Source organism: Corylus avellana, chromosome ca9 (genome assembly GCF_901000735.1).
Source record: "Corylus avellana chromosome ca9, CavTom2PMs-1.0".
In the NCBI taxonomy this organism is placed as follows: domain Eukaryota; kingdom Viridiplantae; phylum Streptophyta; class Magnoliopsida; order Fagales; family Betulaceae; genus Corylus; species Corylus avellana.
The window spans coordinates 2,363,965-2,390,943 of record NC_081549.1 but is presented as its reverse complement, the minus strand read 5'-3'; the positions used below and the strand labels follow the sequence as shown (position 1 = coordinate 2,390,943).

Below are 26,979 nucleotides of genomic sequence, written 5' to 3'. Positions count from 1 at the left end.
ATAGTACATAGGTAGCAAATCTCACAAAAATTCTTCTAAAGTCTACTTTTTTTAATTTTTTTTTTAACCTTTTAAACAGCCTTGGGTCAGCCACATCAAGTTCCACGTAAGCATGGGTATGTCTGTTTGAAGATATAATATAGTGTAATAAAAATATTATTTTTTGCTCATAAAAATCTTAAGTGATAAGAAATTACAAACCGGTGGGACCATAACAACTATAAATGGAACATATGACTTCTTGTCATCTAAAACTTTTATGAAAAAAAATAATTTTTTTATTACACTAGCATTTCTAGGTTTGTGTAAAAGAGGTTGTAAAGCTTAGCATTTCTTGACACGTGGGATCCAACAAGCCCCGTAGTGCTCAAGTGGAGCTTACATATAAGCCCTCGCACACTCATTTTACCGCTCTGAAAAACCCGCTCTCTCTTTCGCTCCCGCGCGCTCTCTGAAGCTGTGCGTTTCGGAAGCTCTTCGAGTCGGCGATCTGTTTTCTGAATCAGGTAAAGAGTTCAAACCCTAGATTTCTCACCGCACTTAGCTTCAATTTCTAAGAAAATGTATCCGATACTAGAGTGTTAAGATTTCGTTTTCATTTTTTTTTCGAATATTCAAGTGTCCTCACTTTCTCAGCACCCAAACACAGAAATTAGTATTAATCTTCAGTGTGATTCAGTGCGCTAAACACTAGCATGATCGATATTCTCTCTTAGGCTTTTTTCAGTAGATTTAGTAGATCCGACGGGTCACATTTTTTAGATGCTATATTGCATTGCGTTTTTGCTGCCTCAAATTTCGTTATCTTTTGTATTGCTAATTATTTAATATGCGTTAGGTAATTCTTGATTTATTATTTGTAAGGGAAATTAGGGAAACTTGTCACGTGCGAAGGGTTTGATTAAAAGTCAGATTGTTTTGTCTAAAAGGAAAGTTTTTTTGATTCATTGGTAAAATGGTTGGCTGTCTTTCCAATTGAATGGCCAATATGGTGGCGTGCTTTGGGGGTTTGGAGTATTGTATGACCAACACATTTAAAGGAATAAAATTGTTGTAAGACTAGTGAATAATTGGTAAGGTTGTTTAATTGTATGTGCAGAAACAGTAGAAAACACAAGAATAGGTTGTTCTTCATTTTTTGAAAAAAGTACTTCCAATAAGTGGTGAGACATTGTCCCTGCGGAGACAAAATTGGAACAATAAAGAAAAGATTAGTGTGGCCCCTGTGCAAGGATGACACTTTAAGTCGAGGAATGGAGGCAAGGGGCTGTCAGGTATAGCTAGAAAAATGTTTTAAAGAAAATATGGTAAAGCTGGTCAGGAGTTGGGGGTCTGCATGAGTTGAAAGTCATGGTAGTGGTAGAGGCTATTTGACAGGGAGAGTCTTTAAATATGTGGATCACCAACATTTCCCTCTTGAGTTCGTTGAAGAAGTGGGCCTCCCTATGATTAACAATGGGATGGCTTAAAGTTGCTCATCATTACCTTGTCTCAAATGACGTATTGTTAAATCTTAAGTTGTCTTTGTGAATTGGCAAAAATGATTATGATTTTGGAAGCTCACCATTGAAGGGGTTACAAAAAGTTGTGTCCTATGGTATTTACTGAGAATCTGTGTGTGTGAGAGCATGCCTGTGTATATGTATGTTCACGCACCTGTAAGTGTAATGCTTGTTAGAATATCAATTAGTTACTATTTCTTCCCATTTTTCATTTTCAAATGCAATACATTGACTCTTCTACTCATTGGTTAGACTACAGCTGTTTCTACCCAACCACTTCTAGAAGGCACGGTACAGTTTGAGCAAAGTGTTGGTTGTCCCCTTTTCGAGATTATCCTACCTGGCTAGATAAAAATGACAAAATATTGTCAGCTGCTTTCTAGTTCTTTTCCCAATTCAGTCAGACTGTAAATTGCATGCATACCACAGGTGATAACTTGTAGTTTATAATTTTCAACTCAAGAAGGACAAGGAGCCTAGCTAAGTAATTGTCTGGATTAAAGTAGTTTTGGGTCTGTTTCTTATGGTCTTTCTTTTCTTTTCTCTTTTTCTTCTTCTTCGTTTCCCCTGGTCCTACAGTCCTACTAGAGACATTTGTAAAAGGCAATGATTTTTGTCAACTGATATCAGTTTACAGAATTGCTGTAGAGTAATTATACTAGTTAATATACGTTTATCACGGGCTAATTATTTATTGCAGCTCTGAATTAAAGTTTTTCCTTGTGTGGTTTGCAGGAGATGGATACATCAAACCCTGCAGTTTTTGTCAATGCGGAGCTGCTGCGCTTGTATGTTGGTCCTAGGGTTCGGGCAGTGATTCAGGTTCTGCGATCTGATGGTGGAGTTGTTACAGGACAATCTACCGATGACAACCAGATACTTGTCAAAGGCTCTCCACCCTCTCCACTCTCAAAGTTTGTTGAGGTTGTTGGTATTGCTGACAGTGAGAAATCCATCCATGCTGAAATATGGACCAACTTTGGTGACACATTTGGTATGGCTTTTTCCTAATTTTTTTAAATTCTTGTAATGGTGAGCTGAGCCAATGCTATGCACTGCATTTTCATTGATAAGTTTTTATATTTTTTTGCTTCTATCTGAAAGATTGCTCCTTCGGAAGTTTATATTGGACCCCTAAGCACCTATGCGTATTAGTAGCACTTGGACAGATGCGTTGTTTATTAAACTTTTAGAATGCCCAAATACCCTTGCATTTTATTGTCTGTGAAATAAATATGAAAATTAAACTTGCACTCTGCATCTGTTATCAATGGACCTCTAATTATTAGATTGTAGTTTAAATTACTGCTTGATGGCTAGCAGATATGTACTTTCTCCATTAGTTAAACAATTTTATGGAGCAACACTGAAAACAACACTGGCTTGCTCATATTAGTTCAAAAAATTTGCGGCTAATTTCTTATTAATGTCTGGTTCTCATTTATAAAAGAAATATAGCTTTGCTCTGAAGTAGTGGTTAACTCTTAACAAAACTATAATATTTTTTTTTTTGTTAGTCTCTGATGAAAAGGTCTATGAAATTGGCTGTCTGGTAGCAGCTGGCAGATATAGTTTCTTTCTACTCTTCTTTAAAGCAGATGAAAGTTTGTTAATAGGAATTCCACAAAGACCAACCAAGTTGATAGTATTAATTTGGTTATCTTGTAATGGGGCTTAGTTGGGTGGTGCGGCCATTCCTTTCACATGTCTATAATGTGGGTAGAAGTTCAAATTGTTGGCATAAACTTTATCTGATAGTTGTTTATTACTCTAGCTATGTTCCCGTCCTCTTGCTTTATATGATCTTTTTATGTTATCTGAATATAATGTTTGCTTTCTGGCAGAAACTCATACTTACAATCAGCTTTGTCAGCTTGCAAACGGGGAATTTAAGCACTTGTTCCTCTGAGGTACTAGGAGCTTACTTTGTGATACAGCTAGAAACTGCTACTTGTCACCAACATTTTTTGTGATGACGTTATCTAGGATGATGGATTTTTCCTCCAAATACTGTTGTTTGGTTCTGGATGTGATATTCTCGGAAAAAAAAGAAGTCGTACTTACTATGTGAGATAAAGTTTTATAAATGACTTTAGAGAACTTTAGAATCCCCGATTGTCGGGTCTTCAGTGATTGCTTTCCTGGGCAGCGATACGGTTTCTGGATTGCCTATTGTAATTTGGTTACCACTTTTCCTTGTGTCGTGAAACGGGTTTGTGGGAGTTTGCTAGCCTATATCAAGTAAACAATTTCTTATTGACGAGGATTTCACTGTTCAAGTGGATGGGTGGTTAATTCCTAGTATTGGAAGTTTACCTTAACACTGATTATCTACCAGGAACCAAAGTTATTTCATTCATAAAATCTATGACTAATTTTGACGGAAAAAACAAGAAAATAAACAGATTATTTTGGTGGGATTTAACATTTAAGGTATGCCAGGGTGTAGTAGCCTTTGGATCAACCTTAATTAAAAAAAAAAAAAAAAAAATTTCAATGGCCACCAGAGCCTACTATCAGCATATTGAGATAAAAAATAGAATAAAGGTATGGAAATCAAATTGCTTAAATAATCCGCTTCAACGAATGGTAGGAGAAAGGGAAATCATGGGAGCAACAATAGATATATGGGAGTCGGGACTAGGCTAGTAAAAGAAGAGAGGATCTGGGCTACGCATAATCATTTTATTTGTTTATTTATTTACCTAAACAAAATTTTAATGTAACCCAATTCATCTATCGGCTTACTAACTCCATCAATATCATTAATGTTCTAGGTACTGAACAGTATGACGCATATAGTGTATTATATGAGTGCAATGAGATGCTTCACATCTTTGCAATTATTCCATATTTAAAAGATTTCAGACAATAACATACCCTATTTTTAAAATGTTAACCTTTTCAAAAAATTTCTTAGCCCACTTATCCCATGTAATTAAATCATCATTGGCAGTTAATTAATGCCTTAACTTACTTGCATAACATAGCCATGCTTTTTGTAAAAATGATAGTTTTTCTCCAATTCAATCCATTAACTCGACATCTGTTCAAAATGTAATAGGATCTTCTCAATTTTAAGTGAAATTGAAATGAGTCATTTTTCGGTTAAGATTTTCTTTTTTATTATACATGAATTTAAATGATGTGACATCATATTCACTTCGCGGCAACATATACACCATTAGATTTGTAAAATTTAATATAGACCTTGAAATGAAGAGATCATGATCCGCCCAAAATGCATTCGATTTTCATGTACATTTTTAATAGAGCATGTAATTCTCCCATGTAAACAAATATCAGTTTAATAAACTGCTTTGTAGAAAATTGTCCGATAATAACTCCCTATGACCATTGTTATAGGGAGTCACCACTCAGTACAAGCTACCTAAGACGGGCTTTACAACTAGAAAATAAAGCCTAAGGCCCAAGGCTCAAAGCCCATGCGTGGTCCAAGGCGCTTTTGGTAGATTTGAACAAACAATTAACGAGGCCGAACGTCTTCTCTATACGCGACCATTAGGGCACACTCAAATCAAGTCGATCTACCGCGCTATAAACTACGAGAACTGGGAAATTAGGATTTTGAGCACGAAAAACCAAAGTGGTTTACGTCTAGGGCTTCAATCTGTTTTCTATTTTCCCCGCTCAGGTAATTTCTCTCAAATTATATTCCTAATTTGTTTCTGCTTCTTCTCGTAGAAAAACGCGTCTTTTCCTTTCATTTTTAGGTATTGAATTTGGTTTATACTGGTTGATGGTTTTGTTAGCTTGTAGCTTGTGAATTCAGTTGTGGGTTGTTTCTACGTGGGGCTGGTAGTGAAAAGGAAAAAAAAATTGGTAGTTTAGATTTGTAAATGGAAAGTTGAGAGAGGCTTATGAAGAGGCCAATATCGTAGATAGTTTTTGATTGGATTTTGAAATTACAACTTTTTTTGTGTTGGAGGCCTATCAAATGAAGATTTATGTGAACCAAATGTGCTTGTAATGTTTCCGTTTCTAGTGTAGCCTGTATTGATTATCAGTGTCTGACTTCTTGCGCCTCACGTGGTATAGATTGGGTATATATGGGGTTTATCCATTTAGTGCTGAGCACTGACCCGCTCGTGGCGGTTTTCAGCCCTTACCTACGGCTATCAGTAGGAAGTTTCACTAACTGTCCGACCGGTCAAGGGTATTATTTTCCAAATAGACCCAAAAATTTTATTTTTCTGGACTTGTTTGTGACGTAGGGGTATTTATTCAGTTCATTGTTCCGTGATTTTGTTGTTTTGAGTGGTTTTTGTTCGTATTTATTTTCTCAAAAAATGATCTTTTTTTTTCTTCTTCAAAATGCTGAAAACTTTTGTTCATACAGATATTCTGAATTTAGAAGATGTGATACCTAGAAACCAATCCAATAGCACCTTTAACTGTTATTAATACCGATATTTTCATGAATCCCATTAGTTTGGAGTTTCTAAATGGGTGCATGTCAAGCTGTAATAAATTTGAGATGCTTGCCTGAATAATGCAACTAAGATATAAATTGAAGATTTATCTTGATAGGTTGGATTGGCAACAAAAGATTCAAATTTCAGATTACCTGTTACATGGAAAATGTGGTGTGGAACTGGAATTATTGTTGTGGAATGGACAAAGACCATGTCTTCATAGTTCATAATTAAACCTAATGACTGGTCTGTGGCTGCTGTCTTTCTATTCTGCAATGATTATTTGATTGAACTTTTCAATTGCAGATCTGACCTCATATATGTATATTGCTGTTGCCTGGATTGTGTTACTGCATTAAATAATCACTTTATAATTTCCATCACATGTTCAATATCTCATCCTTATTTTTTCCTTTTTTTTTTCTTCGTGATTGCATTTTTCCAGATAGAATGTTAAACAAATAAACTGGCCATTGCTTTTGGGCAACTGTCAGTATCTAAATTTCGAGAAATTCACTGCTTCATAGTTTTTTTCACCTGTTGAGCATCACCATCCTCTTGATTATCATTCAGAATTCTCGCTTACCTATCTCTGTACTTTTGTTACTATGTATGATCCCTTAGTTGAGAATCATTCAAATTGCAACTCCTTGGAGCCATACCTCATGGCAAAAATTCTGTCGAGATTCTTACTCTGCAACTCCTTTTGGCCTCTCATTGTTTCCACCTTTCCATATTTGTATTCTTTCTTCTGCCAGTGCTTCTGGCTTCTGTGCTTCTGTCACAGTTGCCTTGCAAGCTTTCTTTTTAGATACATAAGATGCCAAGGACAAGGTCAGGTGCTGCAGCCTCTCATAAGCCAGATGTAGCTGAAAAGCCTAGTGAGTCTGAAAGGCCTATAGAATCTGAAGAGCAGGTGGACCTTGATGGAGACAATGATCCCGAGGAGACAATGGAGGAAGAGGTTGAGTATGAAGAAGTAGAGGAAGATGAGGAAGTGGAAGAGGTCGAGGAAGAAGAAGAAGTGGAAGAGGAAGAGGAAGAGGTAGAAGAGGAGGTTGAAGAAGATGATGAAGACAAGGAGGCTGCTAAAAGAGTTGATTTACAAAATGGGCCACATGCTAACGAGGAGATGACAGTTGATCAGGCGGAGGCGGAAGATGAGAGAAAAAAGCATGCTGAGCTTCTTGCGCTGCCTCCTCATGGCTCTGAAGTGTACCTTGGTGGCATTCCTTATGATGCTTCTGAAGAGGATTTGAGGGGCTTTTGTGAGCCTATAGGAGAAGTCACTGAGGTAATGTGGATTGTTGATTATAATATTCCTTGCCTGCACATTTTTTGTTTAACTAATATGATCTATATTTGATGACAATAGGTTAGAATAATGAAGGGTAAAGATTCAGGTGGGGCCAAGGGATATGCTTTTGTGACCTTCAGAACCAAGGAGTTGGCTTCTAGGGCCATTGAGGAGTTAAATAATTCTGAACTAAAGGTAATTTAAGGACCCTTATGGTTATGCACTTTCTCCTTTGAATAACCACCTCAGCCATGGCTTGGGATGGCTACCACTGATGTGTGCAAGCACGTGCATTCCACATATGATTTGTGAGATTTATCACTTCCATTTGTTTGAAGATAAAGTTGAATAATTTCTAAATAGCTGTCGGAGTGTCTGACTTCTTCATTTCTCATAGTATTGACTTTTCTATTAACCCCCTCTTTCTTTTCCAGGGAAAAAAAATAAAATGTTCAACTTCTCAAGCAAAGCATCGGTTATTCATTGGTAACGTTCCCAGAAATTGGGGTGAGGAAGATATGAAGAAGGCTGTAACAGAGAGTGGGCCTGGGGTCATTTCTGTGGAACTGTTGAAGGTTTGTAAGATTTTGTATCTTCTCTAATTTTTTATTACATTCATAATTTTTCATGTTTAAATTATGCTTGTTTTCTGTGAGAGCCAAATATATAATTTAAGACTATCGACATGATTCTTCATTTGTGACTCAATATGTTATATTTATTCCTTGAATCTTCTTGACCAAGACAGGACCCACAGAATTCTATCCGGAACCGTGGATTTGCTTTCATTGAGTATTATAATCATGCATGTGCGGAATACTCAAGACAGAAGATGTCAAGCCCCAAATTTAAGCTCGACAACAATGCCCCAACTGTGAGCTGGGCTGACCCCAAAAATGCGGAATCTTCTGCTGCGTCTCAGGTATTTTCTGGCTGACCCCAAAAATGTAAATGATAGTATTTGATTTTATTTAAGTGCTGATCTACTTGAAGATCCTTCTTTTCTATTCCTTTTTTTTGATACGTAGAGAGATTATTGATAATGCACGCACCAGGTAGGGGTCGAACCTATGACTTTCTAGTGCTTGAATCCTCTCTACATAGATGGTAAAGTCTGTGTACTGCATTTCAATAAGAAAGGGGCTTATGAATCTTTTTAATAGTTTTGGGCAGTGCTCATAAAATTCTATTTTATGTGAGTAATCCCTCCCATGACTTGTGAATTCTCTCTATGATTGTGTAAAATATTACCAATGAGCTCTTGCACATATGGCACCACTTCACCCGTAAGAATTGGGTGGATGGTAAGCTTGTGGGAATAAAACCCCCTCCCTGAGTGTGTATGTTAATGCCATTAAAAAAAATGTATACGCAGCATCTTCTTGTTAAGTGCTTGCCTTCTTACTTGTAATTTCAAGGTTGTGGAGTCATGATTTAAGGAATTTGTTTGTTACAGGTTAAGGCAGTGTATGTCAAGAATTTACCAAAAGACATTACTCAGGATTGTTTAAGAGAGTTGTTTGAACATCATGGAAAGATCACAAAAGTGGCTCTCCCTCCTGCAAAAGCAGGACAAGAAAAAAGCAGATTTGGTTTTGTTCACTTTGCAGAAAGGTCAAGTGCCATGAAGGCATTGAAGAACACTGAAAAATATGAAATTGATGGTAATTGTTTTGCTCCTTGCACCTTGTGCCCGTTCTTATCCTTGATGATGAACTAGTATTGTTGACAATCTTTGTTGGATGTTCTCTGATTGACAGGTCAAGTTTTGGAGTGTTCTCTTGCAAAGCCACAGACAGATCAGAAATCTTCAGCACCAAACACGCAGAAGTCATCCTTACTCCCAAGCTACCCACCTCGTCTTGGTTATGGCATGGTTGGCAGTCCCTATGGTGCTGTAGGTGCTGGATATGGTGCAGCTGGCTTTGCACAAGTAAGATGCTTCTTCCCACTCTCTAAAACATCTGAGCTTTGCTTGCTTTCTGGAAATAGTTGTTTAAAGAAAGTTCTTAAAGTATTTTCAAAGGAAAGTACATTTACTTTTAAATTACTGTGATGCTTGGACAGTTCTAAGAGTTGTAAATTGCATATTTATCCAGTACAAGATGAGAAATTGGGATCCAGTTGGCTGGATTATACCTTAGAACTGTCTGGACCTGGTCTGGAGTGGGCTCCCACATTGTTTTTTGGGATAAATTCATTTATTGTCCCCGTGGTTCGGAGTTTTGACAAATAGCTCAGTGAATTTAAAAAAGTTATTTATCACTCTTTGGGGTAAGCAAAAAAAAAAAAAATAGTCCATCTGTTAGAAAAGTTGATAGAATACATTAATCAACACGAATCAAGCTGGCCAGAGGGGGTGGCCAAACTCCTCACATGGCCGTTAGGGGTGGTTTGGCCATAGTTATTGTTAATCTTCATATATGATCACAACTAATCAAGGTGTTTACTTTAAAAGTATTAGTTTGTTTGATTGTATATTATAAATAAGGAGAATTCTTGCAAATTTTCTGCTTGTAGCATTGTTTAGTTTTTACCGCTGATATAGGTGCGAAATTCTTGCAGCCACTAATCTATGGTAGGGGGTCAACTCCTGCTGGCATGGCAATGATGCCAATGCTTTTGCCGGATGGAAGAATCGGATATGTCCTGTAAGTTTTTCTACTTAATTGTACAATGTATGCCTTGTGTTTTTATTGTACTACAAGGCTTGTTCTTTCAGTCCTATTTCTTGGCTGCATTGTCTGGCAACCTTTGTTTCAATACCTGCTTATACAGATAAGTGAATCATTACACTGGAGTGTTTATGCCTCAGTAATTGCTTGTTTCCAGTTAGCAGGTAGGTTATGACCTTCTATGTGAGATGCAATAGCGTGTTGATCTAATCCTACTCTCTCTCTCCCCGTACTAGAATCCTTCTATATGTCATTACTAAAAGCCTAACTGCACTGGAAATTCTTTGTGCAAATCTTGTGGGCCTCTCGCTTAGTAAATCTTTTATGGGGATGCCAAAATCTTCACTTTCTTTTCTATGAAGTGTATTCAACGACTTAAAATGGTGTAAGTTACAGTGGCAGCAGTGATGCTGTTGATATTGTGGGATGAATAATGTGCTTAGTAACCATGCCATTAAAGGAAAAAATGGTCGAGAAATTCACTTTTTCATTTCAAGGGCTTGTTCTACTTGTGCAGTTGGAGTTAAACTTGTTTAATTTTTGCTATAGGCAACAACCCGGGATGCAACCACATTCCCCTCCACCACAGTCCCGGGGTGGCAGGAGTGGCACCAGCGGTGGCTCAAGCGGTGGAAGGCGCAGCAATGACAGCAGCCGTGGGCGCAGCCGGTATCACCCATATTAATTTAATCATTTTATGTCTGTATAAGAACTTAAGTATTTGGGGTGAGCAGTTTAATCATTTCATGTCAAATACAAAGTCGGAAGTAATTTTTGTGTGATTTATCAAAAATTTAATCATATATTATATTCTTCCGGATGGCCTGAAATTCACATTGATGTCGTCTTAGAAACAAATTAATGCAATGCAAAATCGATCTGCACACTGCAAATGCTTGAATAATTCCCACTGGTCTAGAGGCACATAAATGTTTACATATTTACCATATGACAATATATAAATGTTGGGGTAAAATAAATTGACACAGCTTCATTCCAGAACATGTCTCGACGTGGCTTACAAGTGTTGTATGGAATGGCTCTTTGCAATCGAAATTTGAGAAACTCTGGATGATGATGGATGGGATTCAAGGGTTTTACCTACCGTCTTCGGCAGCCCTAAATGCGAGGCCCACCTGCCTTGGACAGTTTGGACTAATTGACCGCGATTTGTTGGGTTTAACATGTTGACCGTAATGTGGAGGAAGACAAAACACATTAATGTATCCCATAGTGCTGATGAAAATTCCGCATCAAAATAGATATAAAATCCATGATTAGGGCATTTGCACTTTTAACTAGTAAAGAGAATACACTTTATCCCCCTAATTATTTACCTATTTGCACTTTTAACTTTAATATTTAAAAATTGACACTTTATCCTATGAAGTATACTTTATTCTCTTAAGTATTTTGAATTGACACTTTACCCTTCAAAATAACTAATTTTTGGAGGGATAAAATGTCAATTAAAAATACGTCAAGGGGGTAAAGTGTAGTTCATAGGGGTCAAATGTCAATGTCAAATACTTTGGGGAGTAAAATGTCATTTTTTAAACATTGAGATTAAAAGTGCAAATGTATGGATAATTCAAAAATGATACCAATATCGATATGTGGTGCCCAAAAGCTTTGAGAACGAAATATGCTAGGCGGTGAGACTGATTACTTATAAAAAGACTGGTGTCGGTTTAATACATAACAAAAAAAAAAAAAAAAAAGGAAGTGCAGGTTTTGTATTTTTCCCTTCTAGTCTGGAAGTGCAACTTTAATGTACATTATGGTTCAGGTTGGCAGGTGATTTAAGTTAAAAGAGAAATGTTATACACATTTTTAACTGCATACTTAAAAATTATTATTGAATTTTTAATGAATTACAATTAAATTTTTTACCAGTAATTTTTACTGTCATGTCAAAGAGTGCACTTGAGAATGTGAAAGTGGTACTGTATGCAGCATTTCTCAAGTTGAAAAGCCTACATAACATTTTTTTAGCAAATAAGGAAAAGGTATAATGAAGGGACTAACTCTCCAACAACAAACCCAAATGAAAAATAAAGTACTAAAAGAAGAAACTAAAAATAAAAAATATGTCTATAAATGATCTCAAAGGGACCATAAACGACTTGGTTGTTTGAATCTTGGGCAAAAGCCAAGAATAGGGGCCACATAAAGTGGTTTAAACACCAAATTAGTGGACGTGGGCATGGGCATGACATGAGTATGACCGTTTTGAGACCCTTCAACCTTATTCGAATCCCCAATGAAATGGGTACAGATAGGAGCGACCTTCAAAATACCCCTCTACTCTACCCAAACCTTTGCCTGGTAACAACAACCGCTGGAGGGTGGTTGAGGGGTTCGAAACACTACCAAAATCCGAAGAGGATATGTGAAAAATGACTAATAGTCTCCAGTTACAAAATCAAACAATAAAGAGACAGTGAGATAATAACCCGCAAAAAACAATATATAACCCTTAGAGCTACAACAACAAAAACACAGTGAAAAGCCCCTATCAGCAGCGGTGGTGGACAATGGAGACGGAGAGGCGTGTGAGATTCACACACCGGCGCTTGGAGGGCTGACAAAGATGCAGGAGGTGGCGACGTGAAGCGGAGAGAACAATCAAATAATCAAGTGTAATCAAATTTCTATTTTTGCTACTTATGTTTCAGAGCCCACTCTCTAATACTTCTCTACTTCATTTAATATATATATATATATATATATATATATATATATATTAGTTTCAAAAGATCATGCTTAGGATAGAGTTTTCCTCTGACCCAATATATAAAATTGTAATGTATCCATTGAACAAATAAAAATCACGTCTTTTTAATAACAGTAGCAAAACTGGAGAAAATTCTATTAAAAAAGTATGTACTAAAAAAGCATTGTTCATATGCATTGAGGTTCTCTCATCCCAATATTAAAATATTCCAGTGGATCCTCACTCTTCTCAACTCTTTTTTCTTTGTAAAATTCATGAATATAATAATAAAGCCTGAAGAAATGAGTAATAGAACTTCTTATATGTGATTATAATGAGATTATGGGCAGCATACTGACTACTGTATGACCCACTTTGAGATAGCAATAATTCTCAGAAGGCAAAGATATCATGTAATCAACAAACACTAAAAGTGAACAAATGCACAACAGCTTTAAGTATTATATTACCAGGTAAACTTTAATTTAGATTTAAGTAAAATTCTGAAATTATTTCAACCAGAAGTTTTAAGAATTAAAAGAGAAAATCTAATACTCATTATCTGGCAATAATTTATACCTGACAGGCACTTATGATAAATGAAAACAGAAGTCCAACATTAGTACTTCTAGAAGTACAACAAAGTAACTTTGTAGGCAACTACTTATACAGAAATTTATAGCATTTCCATCCAATGCAGTTAAAGCTACACATATTAATAAATTTTTTCTAAATCCTCAACTAGACCATACTTTTGCAACAAGATTTCTTCAGATGAAGCTTGAGAAGTCTTGGGGTGGTTCAATCCAGATATTTTCAAAAGGATCTTGATCTCCCCAGTCATGACACTGCTTACGCGGATAGTATCTACAACTGTCAAAAGAGTATGATATGCAACGCTTTCCATAGAAACGAACTTTAGGGAAGTAGACACTGTTTCTCATCAGTCCAGAAAGGTCAGTTCTGGAATGAGATGACAAGAAACTCGCAAAAATTGTGACTCCATCAAGGGTTTTCATCTCTTCCCATACCATGTTTATCCGATCCAGCTTAAACATAATAGGGTTTTCACTAGCACAAGTATAAATAACTAATATTTCCCCTTCATGCTCTGCCATAAATTTGCCCTTCCACCAATTTTTGGCAAAAAAATTCTCGGGGCATTTGGGTGGAGGCACAGCAAGAACATTCCAAGTACGTTCCAGTGGGTCAAAGACTCCTATCCAGCCAGTGAGACTCAGACAATAGAAAAGTCCATTGCAGAAAACAAACTTATTCCAAATACTACTAACAAAGGGCAAACGATTTTGGTAATTAACAGTAACCCACTCTGTTGCCCCAGGATGGCAAGTGCTAACAGCAACAATTGTGGGACTGATGTGCTTAACTGTAAGAAGCATGCAGCTGCTAGATGTTGGGGCACAAGAGAAGGCAACAATCTGATAAGTCAACTCAAACCTGGGCAATTTAATCACTTCGCGGGTAAAAGGGTTAAAGAAGAACATGCGATGAGATCTGGGTCTGTATAGCAACAACCAGCCATCTTTAGTGTAGCAAACCCTAGACCCATTCAACTCGGGCAGCTCAATGGAATGTGTCTTGCGGAGTGACGGGTCATAAAATTCATACAAGTTACCATACTTTGGGAAGTACATAAGCCATGGTGATTGATTTACTATCCGGACGGAGATTGCAACTGAGTGCCATCTCTTGCAAACAATGGAGGCACGAACGTTGTCCTCTAGGGTTAGACGGGAGATAATCAATTCCAAGAGTTCCGTAGGAAGGTCAGACCAAGTCTGCAGCTCCAATTTCTCTTTCTTCTCTTTCATTGTCATCCTTTTATTTTCAGCAACCGTTTCAGCTAACCTATACATAAAACCCTAATAAGTTCTAGTATAAAACAGTCAAACAAAACCAATTAAAGCCGTACAGAGCGAGTAAAAACCACACAAACACACACCAGAGAGAGTCAAAAGGAAGTCAATAATCTGTAGCGGATTGGATCTCCAACAACAAAAGCTTGAAATACAAGACAACCACCCTTAAAGGGCTTCTTAATTGCATTCAATTCAAAGCTATCTACATAATCAGAACTAGCCCATTCATTTTTCTTCTTCTTAATTTTTTATAGGCTCTTCATTTCTTATCCAACACAGTTGTAGATTAGACTAAAACCCAAAAATCTATTACCTTAATATAGCCACAGATTAAACCCGTACCAAAAAAACCCATCTAAGTTTTCAATTTGACTCATTATTATTGTAAACCACATTGGTATTTATCACAAACCTTAGTTTGATCTAATCTGCAAAACCCCAGAACCATTCATAGCCACAGATTAAGACCCATTTGATAAACCCATCAAAACTTGACTCCAAATTTGAACAATTCAAACTTATAATTGTTGTAAAAACACATTGGATATCCCCATATAAACCTTAAACTGATCCCTTAAACCCTAACATCATATTACTCATCCTTGATTACAAACAACCAAGTAAAATATTCAGAAAGGGAGAAAGGGAATTATTACAATTCAATTTCACTTTAGGCAAAATGCAAAATATAAAATATAAAAAATAAAAATCTTACGATTTCAGCTTCCTTCTCTTTTTTCCAGCCATGGTGAGAACCAAATGAAGCTGCTTCTGCTTAGACAGAGAGAGACTTTAGAGAGAGAGAGAGAGAGTTCAGAGAGTAGAGAGAGAGAGAAAGAGTGCGTGTATGTGGAAGTGGTGGTGGCAACACGTGTGAATCCGTAAGAATCAGGTGTGACAGTTTTCACTCTTTCAGTCTCTGTGAACCAATAGATGGATGCCAAATCAGAAAGATCTCACGTGGCTATCACGTGATGTTATTGTTTATTGACTTTCTGTGACGTGGCAAAATATATGCCGACTTATTTTTGTGTAAAGGTGTGGAGGACTATATACACGATGGGTACTCTGCTTTATAGCACATGGATACTCAAAATGAATTATGATTTACTAAATTACTATGCCAGTTTTTTTTTTTTTTTTGAGTAAATGATATTATAATCTTATAGTTTATGACGAAATAGATAACATAAACTATATGAAATTCAAATTATATATATCACATATATGAAAGAATTTTTTTTTTTTTTTCTTCAAGAAATGTGTTGTAATTTTTACTATAGCACATAAGCCGGATCTATGGAATACAAAGAAAACTGGGTGATAAGAATTCCTTGTAACCCATTGACAAAAAAACATTTATTTTCTTTCGCTCAACGCATCATTATAAATATTCTCCAATTGTCTTGTCCTAAAACTCAAAAAATAGCTTTCGACTTCTTATTACGTTACGTGTCTCGTTGCCGCTAAATCTATCCACCAATAATTGGTTGTTAGTTTAGCCATGATTGCTTCAATGGCTATCTTTGCAATCTCTTTACATCTCTTGGGTTCATTGTTAATTTCTTGGACAATTGACTTTGAAGTTTCCATTGTTTTTCAACTTATAGCGTGCCCCTCAAGACTTTCTTGCATTCTCTGCCACTTTTTCTTAAACTTATTAAACTTGTTCTTGCTCGGCGGTGCATGTAAGGTGCCATCATCAAATTAGGCAAACGAATTTGGTAATTAACAGTAGCCCTAATTTTTTTTTTTTCAATAATGAGACAAGGATTACAAAAAAAAAAAAGAAAAAAGAAAAAACGAAATGAAGTGAACTCCCCATTCCCCAACAACAAAACCTAAGCGAAAAAAAAATAAAATAAAAAATACAAAGATAGAAACTAACACTAGGCAATGGAACCCAAAAGGATCTAGCCTCTCTAAGGGTTGCACGAAGCAGTAAATAAAGGTAAAAAGGCTTGGTTAAAAGCCCCATGCAGTAAAGGTGACAACCACCATCACAAGGAAAATATTGCTGAGAACAGAACGAGATTCATCAACGAAAAACAAATGCCAGCTACAAAAGTCTTTACTATCAGTTCAGTTGCCTACCTTGTTTCCCCAGGATGGCAAGTGCTAATAGCAACACTTGTGCAATGGGATTGATGTGCTTAATTGTAAGAAGCTTGCAATTGCTAGATGTTGGGGCACAAGAGAACGCAACAATATGATAAGTCAACTCATACCCGGTCAATTTAATCATTCGTGAGTAAAAGGAATAAAGAAGAAAAAGTAGTCAAATCTCTAATAATAGTCTAATTTGACTATTATGAGCTCTTTTTCGTTTCCCAGCATAATAGATATTTTGTAGTTTTTTATTCTAATATAAAAAGTAAATAGGTAAAGAGTTTATTTACTGTTCCCACCATAAAAAATTGTTTACTATTTTTTCTTTCTCGCTTCCTCCATCTCTTTCTCTCTCCCCTGCCCACACAACAATGGCATTGCTGCTCTGCCGCCACCCACGTTCCCGGATCCACCTTCCTCACCAGCCACAGAGGAGACATTCAACCAAATCACCATCTCAATACAATTACTAAAGCCATCCAAGAAAAAAACTCCGCCAGTATCAACAACACCAATCAATACTACCAAAATAAAATCTCATGAATCTTAAGCTTGGAAGTCACCGGTGCTAGTGTTTCACCACCACCCACAGGTCGCCCAGCCTACCAAATGCCGATGATGGTCACAAACCACACCTCTGTTTTGGTCTCTCTCTCTCTCTCTCTCTCTCTCTCTCTCTCTCTCTCCTATTGTTTCACTCTCTCCTTCTATCTCCCGATTAATTGCAGAACTCAGGGAAAATGGGATGGATTTCTTTTAGTCTCACAAACCGTACCTCTGGTTTCGCTCTCTTTGTTCTCTTTCGTTGCTGTGCTAAAAGGAGGGGGAGGGATGTGGAAGAAAAAAGAAAAGGGGGAGAAGATGAGGGGCGCGTGAAAGAAAAAGAAAGGAGGGAGAGAGAGAGGGGAAGAAAACAATAAAATATATATATATATATATAAAGAAATTAGATAGTAGAATAAAGTTACTTTGTAGCAGTCACAGCAAGCTGTCCGAATCTCACTGCAATCACAAGTAACATTTTACACCTGACAGACACTCATGATAAAAGAAAACAGAAGTCGAACATTAGTTCTTCTACAAGCATAAACAAAGTCACTTTGTAGGATATTAGTAATACAGAAATTTACAGCAATATAGCATTCCATCCAATGCAGTCACAGCTAAACATCTGAATAAAAAATTTCTAAATGCTCAACTAAACCATTCTTCTGCAACTAGATTTGTTCAGGTGAAGCTTGTGAAGTCATAGGGGGGTTCAATCCAGAGATTTTCAGGGGAATAATGAGCTCCCAAGTCACGACACTGTTTACTCGGATAGTATCTACAATTGTCGAAAGAGTATGAAATGCAATGCTTTCCAGGGTTACGAACTTTGGGGAAGTAAACATTGTTTTTCATCAGCCCAGAAAGGTCAGTTCTGGAATGAGACGACAAGAAACTAGCAAAAAAAGTGACACCATCAAGGGTTTTCATCTGTTCCCATACCATGTTTCTCTGATCCAGCTTAAACACAATGGGGTTTGCTATTCTAGAACAAGCATAAATAAGTAATATTTTCCCTCTATGCTCCGTCATGTACTTGCCCTTCCACCAATCTTTCAACAATTTCCCGGTGCATTTGGGTGGAGGCACAGCAAGAACATTCCAAGTACGTTCCAGTGGGTCAAAGACCCCTAGCCAATCATTGGAACTCAGACAAAAGAAAAGTCCATTGCAGAAAACAAACTTATTCATAATACCAATATAAAAGGGAAAGGGCAAATGATGTTGGTAATTAACAGTAACCCACTCTGATGCACCAGGATGGCAAGTGCTAACAGCAACAGTTTGTGGACCAATGTCCTTAACTGTAAGAAGCATGCAGCTGGTAGATGTTGGGGCACAAGAGAAGGCAACAACATGAAGATTCAACTCAAATGTAGGCAGTTTAATCACTTCGCGAGTAAAGGGATTCAAGAAGAACAACTGATGAGACCTGGGTTTGTATAGCAACAACCAGCCATCTTTAGTGTAGCAAACCCTACACCCATTCATCTCAGGCAGCACAATGAAATGTGTCTTGCGTAGTGATGGGTCATAAAATTCATACAAGTTACCTTTCTTGCGTATTGATGGGTCAACACATTCATGCGAGTTAGCACAGTTTGGGAAGTACATAAGCCATGGTGATCGATTTACTACCCGGACAGAGATTGCAACTGAGTGCCATCTCTTGCAAACAACGGAGGCACGGACATTGTCGTCTAGGGTTAGACTGGATGTAATCGATTCTAAGAGTTCTGTAGGAAGGTCAGACCAACCCTGCAGCTCCAATTTCTCTTTCTTCTCTTTCATGGTCATGCTTTTGTTCTCAGTCACCGTTTCAGCTAACCTATACATAAAACCCCCAGTAAGTTCTAGTATAAGACAGTCAAATAATGAGCTCAGAATGCCATAGTGAACAACAGAAAGCTAAAAGAAATGTAACACAAGACAGAGCTTGGAACTACAGTAAAAATCTTAAAATGCTAAAACTAAAGACCAATAGTGCTCAGATTGCAAATAGTTACAGAAGCCCCAAAATTACACATTATGTCCATATCTGAGTCTCATTTCTTATTAGTGATCCAGATTTTATGGCCTAAACCAGAGCCAGCCCCCCCATCCAAAAAAAAGAAAAAAGAAAAAGAGCCACACACACACACACCGAAGAGAGAGTAAAAAGGAAATCAATGATCTGGAGACACAACTAGCAGATTGGATCTCCAACAACAAAAGCTTGAAATACAATCAATCGACAACCACCCTTGAAGGGCTTGTAAATTGCATTCAATTTTTCAAAGCTATCTACATAGTTAGAACTTGCCCCTTTATTTTTCTTCTTTTTAATTTTTGATAGGCCCTTCATTTCTTATCCAAAATAAAACACTTGTAGCTAGATTGGACTAAAACCTAAGAACCTATTTCCTTAATATAGCCACAGATTAACCCATATGAAAAAACCCACCAAAGTTTTCGATTCGACTCTGAATTTCAAGACTAAAACTCACGATTATTGTAAAGCACATTCGCATCCATCACAAACCTTAGTTTGATCTAATCTGCAAAACCCCAGAACCATTTATAGCCACAGATTAAGACACATTTGATAAACCCATCAAAAGTTTCTGCCTTCACTCCAAATTTGAGCAATTCAGACTTATAATTGTTGTAAAAAGACATTGGATACGTATCCCCACATAAACCTCAAACTGATCCCTTAATCCCTAACATTATGTTTCTCATCCTTAACAAGAAGCAAGTAAAATGTTCAAAAGCAAGTACAATTCAACTTGAACTTATGCAAATTATTAAATCCAAAAAATAAAAATCTTACGATTTCAGCTTCCTCTTTTTTCCGGCCATAGTGATAACTAAACGAAGCTGCTTCCACTTGGGCAGAGTCTCTGTATAAAGCCAAAGTCCAGAGAGTAGAGGAAGAGAGTAATCGGAGAACGAGTTATCAAGCAAATTGCTTTGCTATGTTAATTGCTGGAATTCTTTCCTTTTCTACAGAATCAGTCACGCACCTTTTTAACAGCAGTTTGCATCCATTTTCAGAAATATGAAACGAAATGTTTTCGAGCCCTAATGGTTTACACCTTCGATTTTCTGTGATTTATTCTTCCATTTCTGTATGGATTTTGGCAGGAAATGCTAGTTTAGAGAGACCCATTTGGGATTGGGCCGGATGTTGAAATGGGTATTCGTCGAAGCAGACCCGGAACTGTTTTTTCACTGTTTGTGTGGAGGGATTGTTTCAAAGCTTAACCCTTTGGTTAATTTGTATCGGTTAGACAATTAGTTATGGTTCTATTTGAATTGGGAAATTGGTTTTTTTTTTTTTTTTTTTTTGGTATGATTGGGAAATTGGTTTTTGATGCGAAAACCAAGGACATTTTTTTTAATTATTATTATTATTATTTGAAGAGAATTCTTTCAATCATATGTATCGTATAGAAATGGTAAAATACCTTTAGTAGATTATGGCTTGTTTGAGACTGTATTTGAAAAAAAGTTTTTAAGTTAAAAAATGTTTTTTGACAAAAGTTTTATTTTTAATTTTTTACCAAAAGTATATTTTGACCATTTTTAAAATAAAAAAAGTCAAAAAAATACTTTCAAATTTTTTTACCAAACATGCTAGTTTTCGTTTAACATAACACAGCTTTTTAAGTACTAACAGTACTTTTTAAGCTCTTTATCACACTCCCAAACATGCCCTTAAGGAAAATAGAATAAAAGCTATCCTGGATGTCAAATTAATAGAATGAGACACTGTTCTCGTAGCTTTTGAATGCATACAAAGGCATATCCTACTTCTCTATTTTCTTTTTTTTTCTTTTCAAGTTGATGCAGCTAGCAAAACAAGCAATCGGTGCTTCAAGAGTTGCAGCCACTTCAAGCACCGGAAAACTGGAGTTGTTGAAGAGCTTGGGTGCTGATTTTGGCTATTGATTACACTAAGCAGAGCCTTGAAGATTTAACAGAAAAGTTTGATGTCGTCCAAACTTTATTCTTGTTGTCTATCAACATCATTAGTTCAGCCATATATATCAGCATTTTACAGCCGACAGACACTAGTGATAAAAGAAAACAGAAGTCCAACATTAGTTCTTCTAGAAGAATAACAAAGTCACTTTGTGGGCAACTACTTAGAGAGAAATAAATATATAGCAATATAGCATTCCATCCAATGCAGTAAGAAGTAAACATTTTTAATAAAAAAATTTCTAAATGCTCATTTAGATCATACTTGTGCAACAAGATTTCTTCAGGTGAAGCCTGTGAAGTCTTGGGGCGGATCAATCCAGATATTTTCAGGAGGATCGTAATGATCTCCCAAGTCATGACACTGATTACACGGATAGTCTCTACAATTGTCGAAGGAGTATGATATGCAATGCTTTCCATGTAAACAAACTTTGGGGAAGTAGATACTGTTTCTCATCCCTCCAGGAATGTCCATTCTTAAATGAGATGACAAGGAACTTGCAAAGAGTGTGAATCCATCAAGGGTTTTTACCTCTTCCCATATCATGCGTGTCCGATTCAGCTTAAACATAATGGGGTTTGCACTTCCAGAACGAGCATAAATAAGTAATAGTTCCCCTTTATGCACCGTCATGTACCTGCCCTTCAACCAACCTATCGACAATTTCCCAGATAATTCCGGTGGAAGCACAGCAAGAACATTCCAAGTACGTTGCAGTGGGTCGAAGAACCCTAGGCCATCATTGAAACCCAGACAATAGAAAAGTTCATCGCAGAAAACAAACTTATTAACAAACGAGGAAATGGGCAAATGATGCCGGAAAGTAACAGTAACCCATTCTGTTGCCCCTGGATGGCAAGTGCTAATAGCAACAATTTGATGACCCACTTGCTTAACTGCAAGAATTATGCAGTTGGTAGATGTTGGGGCACAAGAAAAGGCAACAACAGCAAGATTCAACCGAAAGCTGGGCAGATTAATCTCTTCGCGAGTGAAGGGATTAAAGAAGAACAAGCAATGAGATATGGGTCTGTATACCAACAACCAGCCATCTTTAGAGTAGCGAACCCTACACCCATTCAACTCGGGCAGTATAATGGAATGCGTCTTGCATAGTAATGGGTCATAAAATATATACAAGTTACCAGAATAAAAGTACATAAGCCATGGTGATTGATTTACTACCCGGACAGAGATTGCAGCTGAGTGCCAGCTCTTGCAAACAACAGAGGCATGGACATTGTCGTCTAGGGGTAGACGGGATATAATCAATTCCAAGAGTTCTATAGGAAGGTCAGACCAACTCAGCTCCAATTTCTCTTTCTTCTCTTTCATGGTCATTCTCTTGTTTTTAGTGACAATTTCAGCTAACCTATACATAAAATCCTGGTAAGTTACAGCATAAAACAGTTCGATAAAACCAATTAATGAGCTCGAAATGCTGTAGTGAACAACAGACAAAAAAAAAATGTAATGCAAGACACAGCTTGGAAATCCAGTAAAAATCTTAAAATACTTTTTTTGATGAAGCTAAAGACCCAAAAATTCCACATTATGTCCATATCTGAATCTCATTTCTTATTAATGATCCAGAATTGATTTGATTTGATTTGATGTAGTATGGCCTCCACCAGGGCCAAAGCCCCCCACACAAAAAAAAAAAAAACCCACACAAACACACACCAAAGAGAGAGTAAAAAGGAAGTCAATGATCTGTAGATAAACTAGCAGATTGGATCTCCAACAACAAAAGCTTGGAAATACAATCAATCGACAACCACCCTTGAAGGGCTTGTAAATTGCTATTAATATTTCAAAGCTATCTACATAATTAGAACTTGCCCCTTTATTTTTTTTCTTTTTAATTTTTGATAGGCCCTTCATTTCTTATCCAAAATAAAACACTTGTAGCTAGATTGGACTAAAACCTAAAAAACCTATTTCCTTAATATAGCCACAGATTAATTTGATCTAATCTGCAAACCCTAGAACCATTTATAGCCACAGATTAAGACCCATTTGATAAAACCATCAAAAGTTTTTAACTTTACCCCAATTTTTCAACAATTCAGACTTATAATTGTTGTAAAAACACATTGGGTACGTATCCCCACATAAACCTCAAACTGATCCCTTGAAACCCTAACATCATGTTGCTCATACTTAACTACAAGCAAGTAGAGTGTTCAAAAGGGAGAAGAAGAAAAAAAATGATCACAATTCAATTTGAATTTATGCAAAATATTAAATCCAAAAAATAAAAATCTTACGATTTCAGCTTCCTCTTCTTTTTCCGCCCATAGTGAGAACCAAAGGAAGCTGCTTCAACTTATAGAGATTACAGAGACAGTTGAGAGAGTAGAGAGAGAGTGAGAGAGCGTCGTGTGGAAGTGGTGGTGGCAACACGTGAATTAATCAATCAACTGCTGTCTCTATTTCCTTTATCAAAACAGAAAATTGAAAAATGCTATCTGTACCTTCAAACACTTTTGTCTAATCTAAAGAATTGAACTTCATCTGATCTTTATATCAGAACGTTTACTGTTGAAGAGAAGTCTCTATATTGAATTCAAAAAATAAATAAATAATGCTATAATTTTTACCTTTTTTTTTAGAAAAAAAAAAAAAAATGGTAGCATTTTGGGCATCTTAACCCAAAAAAAAAGAAAAAAAAAAAAGAAGAAGAAAAAAGAGAGAATGAAACGTAATATTGCAAATTGTTAAACTTTAAAGCTATGATTGCAAAATCGCTTATATTTCGGGAGTGTAAGCGAAGTTTTTCCTTTATACTAATAAAACTAGTCGGGCGGGCAATTTTTATATGACTTTAGAATTCGGCATAAAATTAATGAGTTATGATTGAACAGTCTTATCTATTTAATTAAATTAGTCAAATTAAAATTCACATATATATAATCTTTTATACATGCTTCAACACAACTCAGACGTGATACACAATCCCGAATTGTCACTCTTACAAACATAAAGCTAAAGACAAAAAAATATAATCATAAAGAGCAAAGTGCACATAATTATAAAGAGCTATGCTACTAAAATAGAAGGGAGAGAGGATGCAAATTAAAAAAGAAAAAAGAAAAAAGAAAGTAGCAAATACCTTATTGAGGAACATATCTCAGAAAGCTAATTAATTATGCAAATTCTTTATTAAGGCTAGGGTTTGATTGAATTTGCAATTTCAAAAACATGCCATCTGAAAATAGTGATATTCAAACGTGAGATTTTTAAAAATACAGTTATGCTTTAGTAAAATTTGGTTTTTAAATTACTGTTAACTTTTAAAATCATACATTTTTAAAAATACATTCCTAAGCTATACATTTTTTGTGATTTGGTTTAAAATCTTACTTTTAGAGCATGTCTGAGCTTTTAAGTCAAAAAGAACTTTTGGGCAAAAGCTTCATTTTTAAGTTTTTGTCAAAAATGTTTTTTGACCATTTTTTAGGCTTTTTGAACCTTTGAAAACGCTTTTAATTTTTTTACTAAACGAGTATTTTTTTTTTCGAACAGACTTTTTGAGTGTTAAAAACACTTTTAGACTCCTCAAATGTAATCTCAAACATGCCCTTAATATGTAAAATTGAAGCGCCAAACGCAATCGTTTGAAGTTTAAAAATATACTATATTTGATATTAAGAATCTTTGTCAGTTTTCTTTTTAAGTGTTTTAGTAGTATTAGATGTCAAATATTATTAGGATAGTTCCACTCTACATCTCCATATTCCGCTATTCGGATAGAGAGATTCTAGTCGTATATATATATATATATATAGTGTTTTCTTTTTTTCTTTATGATTTTTTTTTTCTTTGTTCAATTGTCTGCATCGCCTTGAGGAAGTGTGGTGTAGGAACAAAATCTTCTTCAGTCCATAATGAGTTAAAAAATATTTAGTTTATGCCTGAAATTTCTTCTTAGAAATTCTACAGCCACAAATAGGACACGTGGCCCACTACAAAAAAAATAATAAAAAAATAATATTTTAGATTAAAAAATAATAATAAATTAATTAATAATATATATATATGTTTGGCCCCTGGGATGGCCGGACCACCCCCAAGGGCCCTGGGGTGGCTTGGCTTCGGCCACCCCAGACCGGTCCTCGTGGCCGGACCACCTCCAAGGGCCATGAAGCCACCCCAAACTGGCTGGTCTGGGGTGAGTTGTAAACGGGTCAACCTGCTAACCTGTTTTACCACCTCTAGTCTAGCCCATTTAATTAGATGAGTCAAATTAGAGTCGCACTATATAGTCTTGTACATATACGACTCATCTTGAACGTGAATTTTTTTTTTTAAAAAAAAAGTGGCAACTAAATAACTTATTTAGGAACCTATTTAATGAAGTCTCCTCTTGAATCTTATCCATTTTTTTTTTTACAAATTCACAATTAAATTTGTGAGACCCACATGTGAGTCCTACATATTTAATAATGAATAGTAAATTTGCACATCTCTTTTATACAAATAGACAAAGAATGAAAACAAACATTTTTCACCTTAAAGTATATGTGCTAACAAGAACACAAAGAGGGAATGAGGGAATGAACTCTTTAAAGTAGGAACCAATCAGAGATGTTCTACTCATCACTTTCATTTTTTTTTTTTTTTTTTGTAAGTAATCATCATACAAGCTTGTTGTGTATTTATTAAAAAAAAATTGAGAATGGCTAAGATGAACTAACCCAAACATGCCATTAAAAACGTTTTGCAAAAATTGGCTTTAAAATCGCAGTTTAACATTTAAAATCATACTCTTTTAAAAGTACACTTCCAAATGTTACATTTTTCGCGATTTGATTTAAAATTGCACTTTGGATTTGCAGCCAAACACACTCTAAATATATTGTTTAGAGTTTAACAATTGTGATTTGAAAATATACAGAATCTGTATTTGATATGATATAGTTTAGAGAAGTGCTAGGGAGCCAAACAAATCAATCTAGAAAAATTTTCAAACTAACGTGGCAAGGGTTTTTTAATTAAAAAAATGCAATTCTCTCTTCCTTGTCTACCACTCACGGTTTGCCACGTCAATTTGAAAATTTTTCTGGATTCATTTGTTTAGCTTCCTAGCACTTCCCGTTTAGTTTATCTTGTTTTCTTTTTAAGTGTTTTAGTATTATTAGGATAGTTCAACTGCATCTCCCCATATTCGAATAGGGGAAATGCTTGGTGTTATTCTAGTGTTTTTCTGGTGTCCTCCCAACTGTAATGTGGCTTTTAAAATCACCAATAGATTAAAAGTCAATAATGATAATTTCAAATTCAACAGTAATTTAAAAAGCTACATCACAGTTGAGAAAATACTAGAAAAATACCTAGTATTTCCCTTCGAATAGTGAGATTCTAGTATATATATACCTTTGCAGTCAGTTGAGGAAGTGTGGTATATGAGCTTGAGTGGGGAAGATGAAACTTTCTAGCTTTATCGTCTTTCTTTCATTTGCCATACTTGCAGCTTCAACAGCTCATGGATCTAATGCAACTCACAAGGTTTATTAATGCACTCTCCATGATCATCGTCTAGCTTTTAGTACTGATTTTAATCGCTTGATTTATCTAAAATGAAACAAACAATTTTGATTTGATGACAAAAAATTATATTGTACGTTATGTTCTTCTTCTTTACTTGACTTAGTGTCTGTTGTTCGCATTTGCAGTTTCAAAATGTACACAGGTTTAAAAACACAGTAAAACGTTTAGTAAAATCGTGATTTGACCTTTAAAATCATAGTTTAATCTTTAAAAAACGCCTGCGATTTGAAAATGAAAATAACATGTTATGAGTTATGACACTGACTATATTGATTTATATATACATTGTTATATG

At 36.0% G+C, this 26,979-nt stretch overlaps 5 protein-coding genes and 1 pseudogene across 8 annotated transcripts; 3 read left to right on the top strand and 3 right to left on the bottom strand.

Annotated features, from left to right (window-relative positions):
- Window positions 1-398: 398 nt before the first annotated feature.
- Window positions 399-3,765, top strand: LOC132161621 (replication protein A 14 kDa subunit B-like). Its single transcript, XM_059571780.1, has 3 exons — window positions 399-506; window positions 2,238-2,496; window positions 3,347-3,765. The coding sequence occupies exons 2-3, from the start codon at window positions 2,241-2,243 to the stop codon at window positions 3,409-3,411; spliced, it is 321 nt and encodes a 106-aa protein (XP_059427763.1). The 5' UTR covers window positions 399-506; window positions 2,238-2,240; the 3' UTR covers window positions 3,412-3,765.
- Window positions 1,174-1,268, top strand: LOC132162674 (U6 spliceosomal RNA; annotated as a pseudogene).
- A 1,247-nt stretch (window positions 3,766-5,012) lies between the features above and the next one.
- LOC132191899 (heterogeneous nuclear ribonucleoprotein Q) lies at window positions 5,013-10,748 on the top strand. The gene is made up of 9 exons (XM_059607026.1): window positions 5,013-5,157; window positions 6,697-7,232; window positions 7,314-7,430; window positions 7,670-7,810; window positions 7,984-8,157; window positions 8,692-8,899; window positions 8,996-9,168; window positions 9,801-9,886; window positions 10,460-10,748. The coding sequence occupies exons 2-9, from the start codon at window positions 6,759-6,761 to the stop codon at window positions 10,593-10,595; spliced, it is 1,509 nt and encodes a 502-aa protein (XP_059463009.1). The 5' UTR covers window positions 5,013-5,157; window positions 6,697-6,758; the 3' UTR covers window positions 10,596-10,748.
- Window positions 10,749-13,190: 2,442 nt separating this feature from the next.
- LOC132192123 (F-box/kelch-repeat protein At1g57790-like) lies at window positions 13,191-15,339 on the bottom strand. Of its 2 annotated transcripts, none has more exons than XM_059607350.1 (2): window positions 15,222-15,339; window positions 13,191-14,495 (listed from the first exon to the last, which is right to left on the bottom strand). In XM_059607350.1, exons 1-2 carry the CDS (start codon window positions 15,251-15,253, stop codon window positions 13,397-13,399), a joined length of 1,131 nt encoding a protein of 376 aa, XP_059463333.1. In that variant the 5' UTR covers window positions 15,254-15,339; the 3' UTR covers window positions 13,191-13,396. The 2 variants fall into 2 exon arrangements, with proteins under 2 accessions (XP_059463333.1, XP_059463334.1); XM_059607351.1 differs by having other exon boundaries at window positions 13,191-14,490; window positions 15,222-15,317.
- A 2,186-nt stretch (window positions 15,340-17,525) lies between these two features.
- LOC132192098 (F-box/kelch-repeat protein At1g57790-like) lies at window positions 17,526-20,276 on the bottom strand. 2 transcript variants are annotated; one of them, XM_059607313.1, is made up of 2 exons: window positions 19,974-20,276; window positions 17,526-18,989 (listed from the first exon to the last, which is right to left on the bottom strand). In XM_059607313.1, the coding sequence occupies exons 1-2, from the start codon at window positions 20,000-20,002 to the stop codon at window positions 17,843-17,845; spliced, it is 1,176 nt and encodes a 391-aa protein (XP_059463296.1). In that variant the 5' UTR covers window positions 20,003-20,276; the 3' UTR covers window positions 17,526-17,842. The 2 variants fall into 2 exon arrangements, with proteins under 2 accessions (XP_059463296.1, XP_059463297.1); XM_059607314.1 differs by having other exon boundaries at window positions 17,526-18,984.
- A 605-nt stretch (window positions 20,277-20,881) lies between these two features.
- On the bottom strand, window positions 20,882-23,628 carry LOC132191968 (F-box/kelch-repeat protein At1g57790-like). Of its 2 annotated transcripts, XM_059607125.1 has the most exons (3): window positions 23,402-23,628; window positions 21,393-22,503; window positions 20,882-21,216 (listed from the first exon to the last, which is right to left on the bottom strand). In XM_059607125.1, the coding sequence occupies exon 2, from the start codon at window positions 22,470-22,472 to the stop codon at window positions 21,411-21,413; it is 1,062 nt and encodes a 353-aa protein (XP_059463108.1). In that variant the 5' UTR covers window positions 22,473-22,503; window positions 23,402-23,628; the 3' UTR covers window positions 20,882-21,216; window positions 21,393-21,410. The 2 variants fall into 2 exon arrangements, with proteins under 2 accessions (XP_059463108.1, XP_059463106.1); XM_059607123.1 differs by having other exon boundaries at window positions 20,882-22,503.
- Window positions 23,629-26,979: the final 3,351 nt, after the last annotated feature.

Bases quoted from the DNA above. Each gene is read 5' to 3' on its own strand.
- LOC132161621 (XM_059571780.1), top strand. From the start codon at position 2,241: ATGGATACATCAAACCCTGCAGTTTTTGTCAATGCGGAGCTGCTGCGC. The intron at 2,497-3,346 runs GTATGGCTTTTT...GCTTTCTGGCAG, and splicing joins CAACTTTGGTGACACATTTG to AAACTCATACTTACAATCAG.
- LOC132192123 (XM_059607350.1), bottom strand. From the start codon at position 15,253: ATGGCTGGAAAAAAGAGAAGGAAGCTGAAATC. The intron at 14,496-15,221 runs GTAAGATTTTTA...TTTTATGTATAG, and splicing joins AAGAGAAGGAAGCTGAAATC to GTTAGCTGAAACGGTTGCTG.
- LOC132191899 (XM_059607026.1), top strand. From the start codon at position 6,759: ATGCCAAGGACAAGGTCAGGTGCTGCAGCCTCTCATAAGCCAGATGTA. The intron at 7,233-7,313 runs GTAATGTGGATT...TGATGACAATAG, and splicing joins CTATAGGAGAAGTCACTGAG to GTTAGAATAATGAAGGGTAA. The intron at 8,158-8,691 runs GTATTTTCTGGC...TGTTTGTTACAG, and splicing joins AATCTTCTGCTGCGTCTCAG to GTTAAGGCAGTGTATGTCAA.
- LOC132192098 (XM_059607313.1), bottom strand. From the start codon at position 20,002: ATGGCCGGAAAAAAGAGGAAGCTGAAATC. The intron at 18,990-19,973 runs GTAAGATTTTTA...TTTTATGTATAG, and splicing joins AAAAAGAGGAAGCTGAAATC to GTTAGCTGAAACGGTGACTG.
- LOC132191968 (XM_059607123.1), bottom strand. From the start codon at position 22,472: ATGACCATGAAAGAGAAGAAAGAGAAATTGGAGCTGAGTTGGTCTGAC.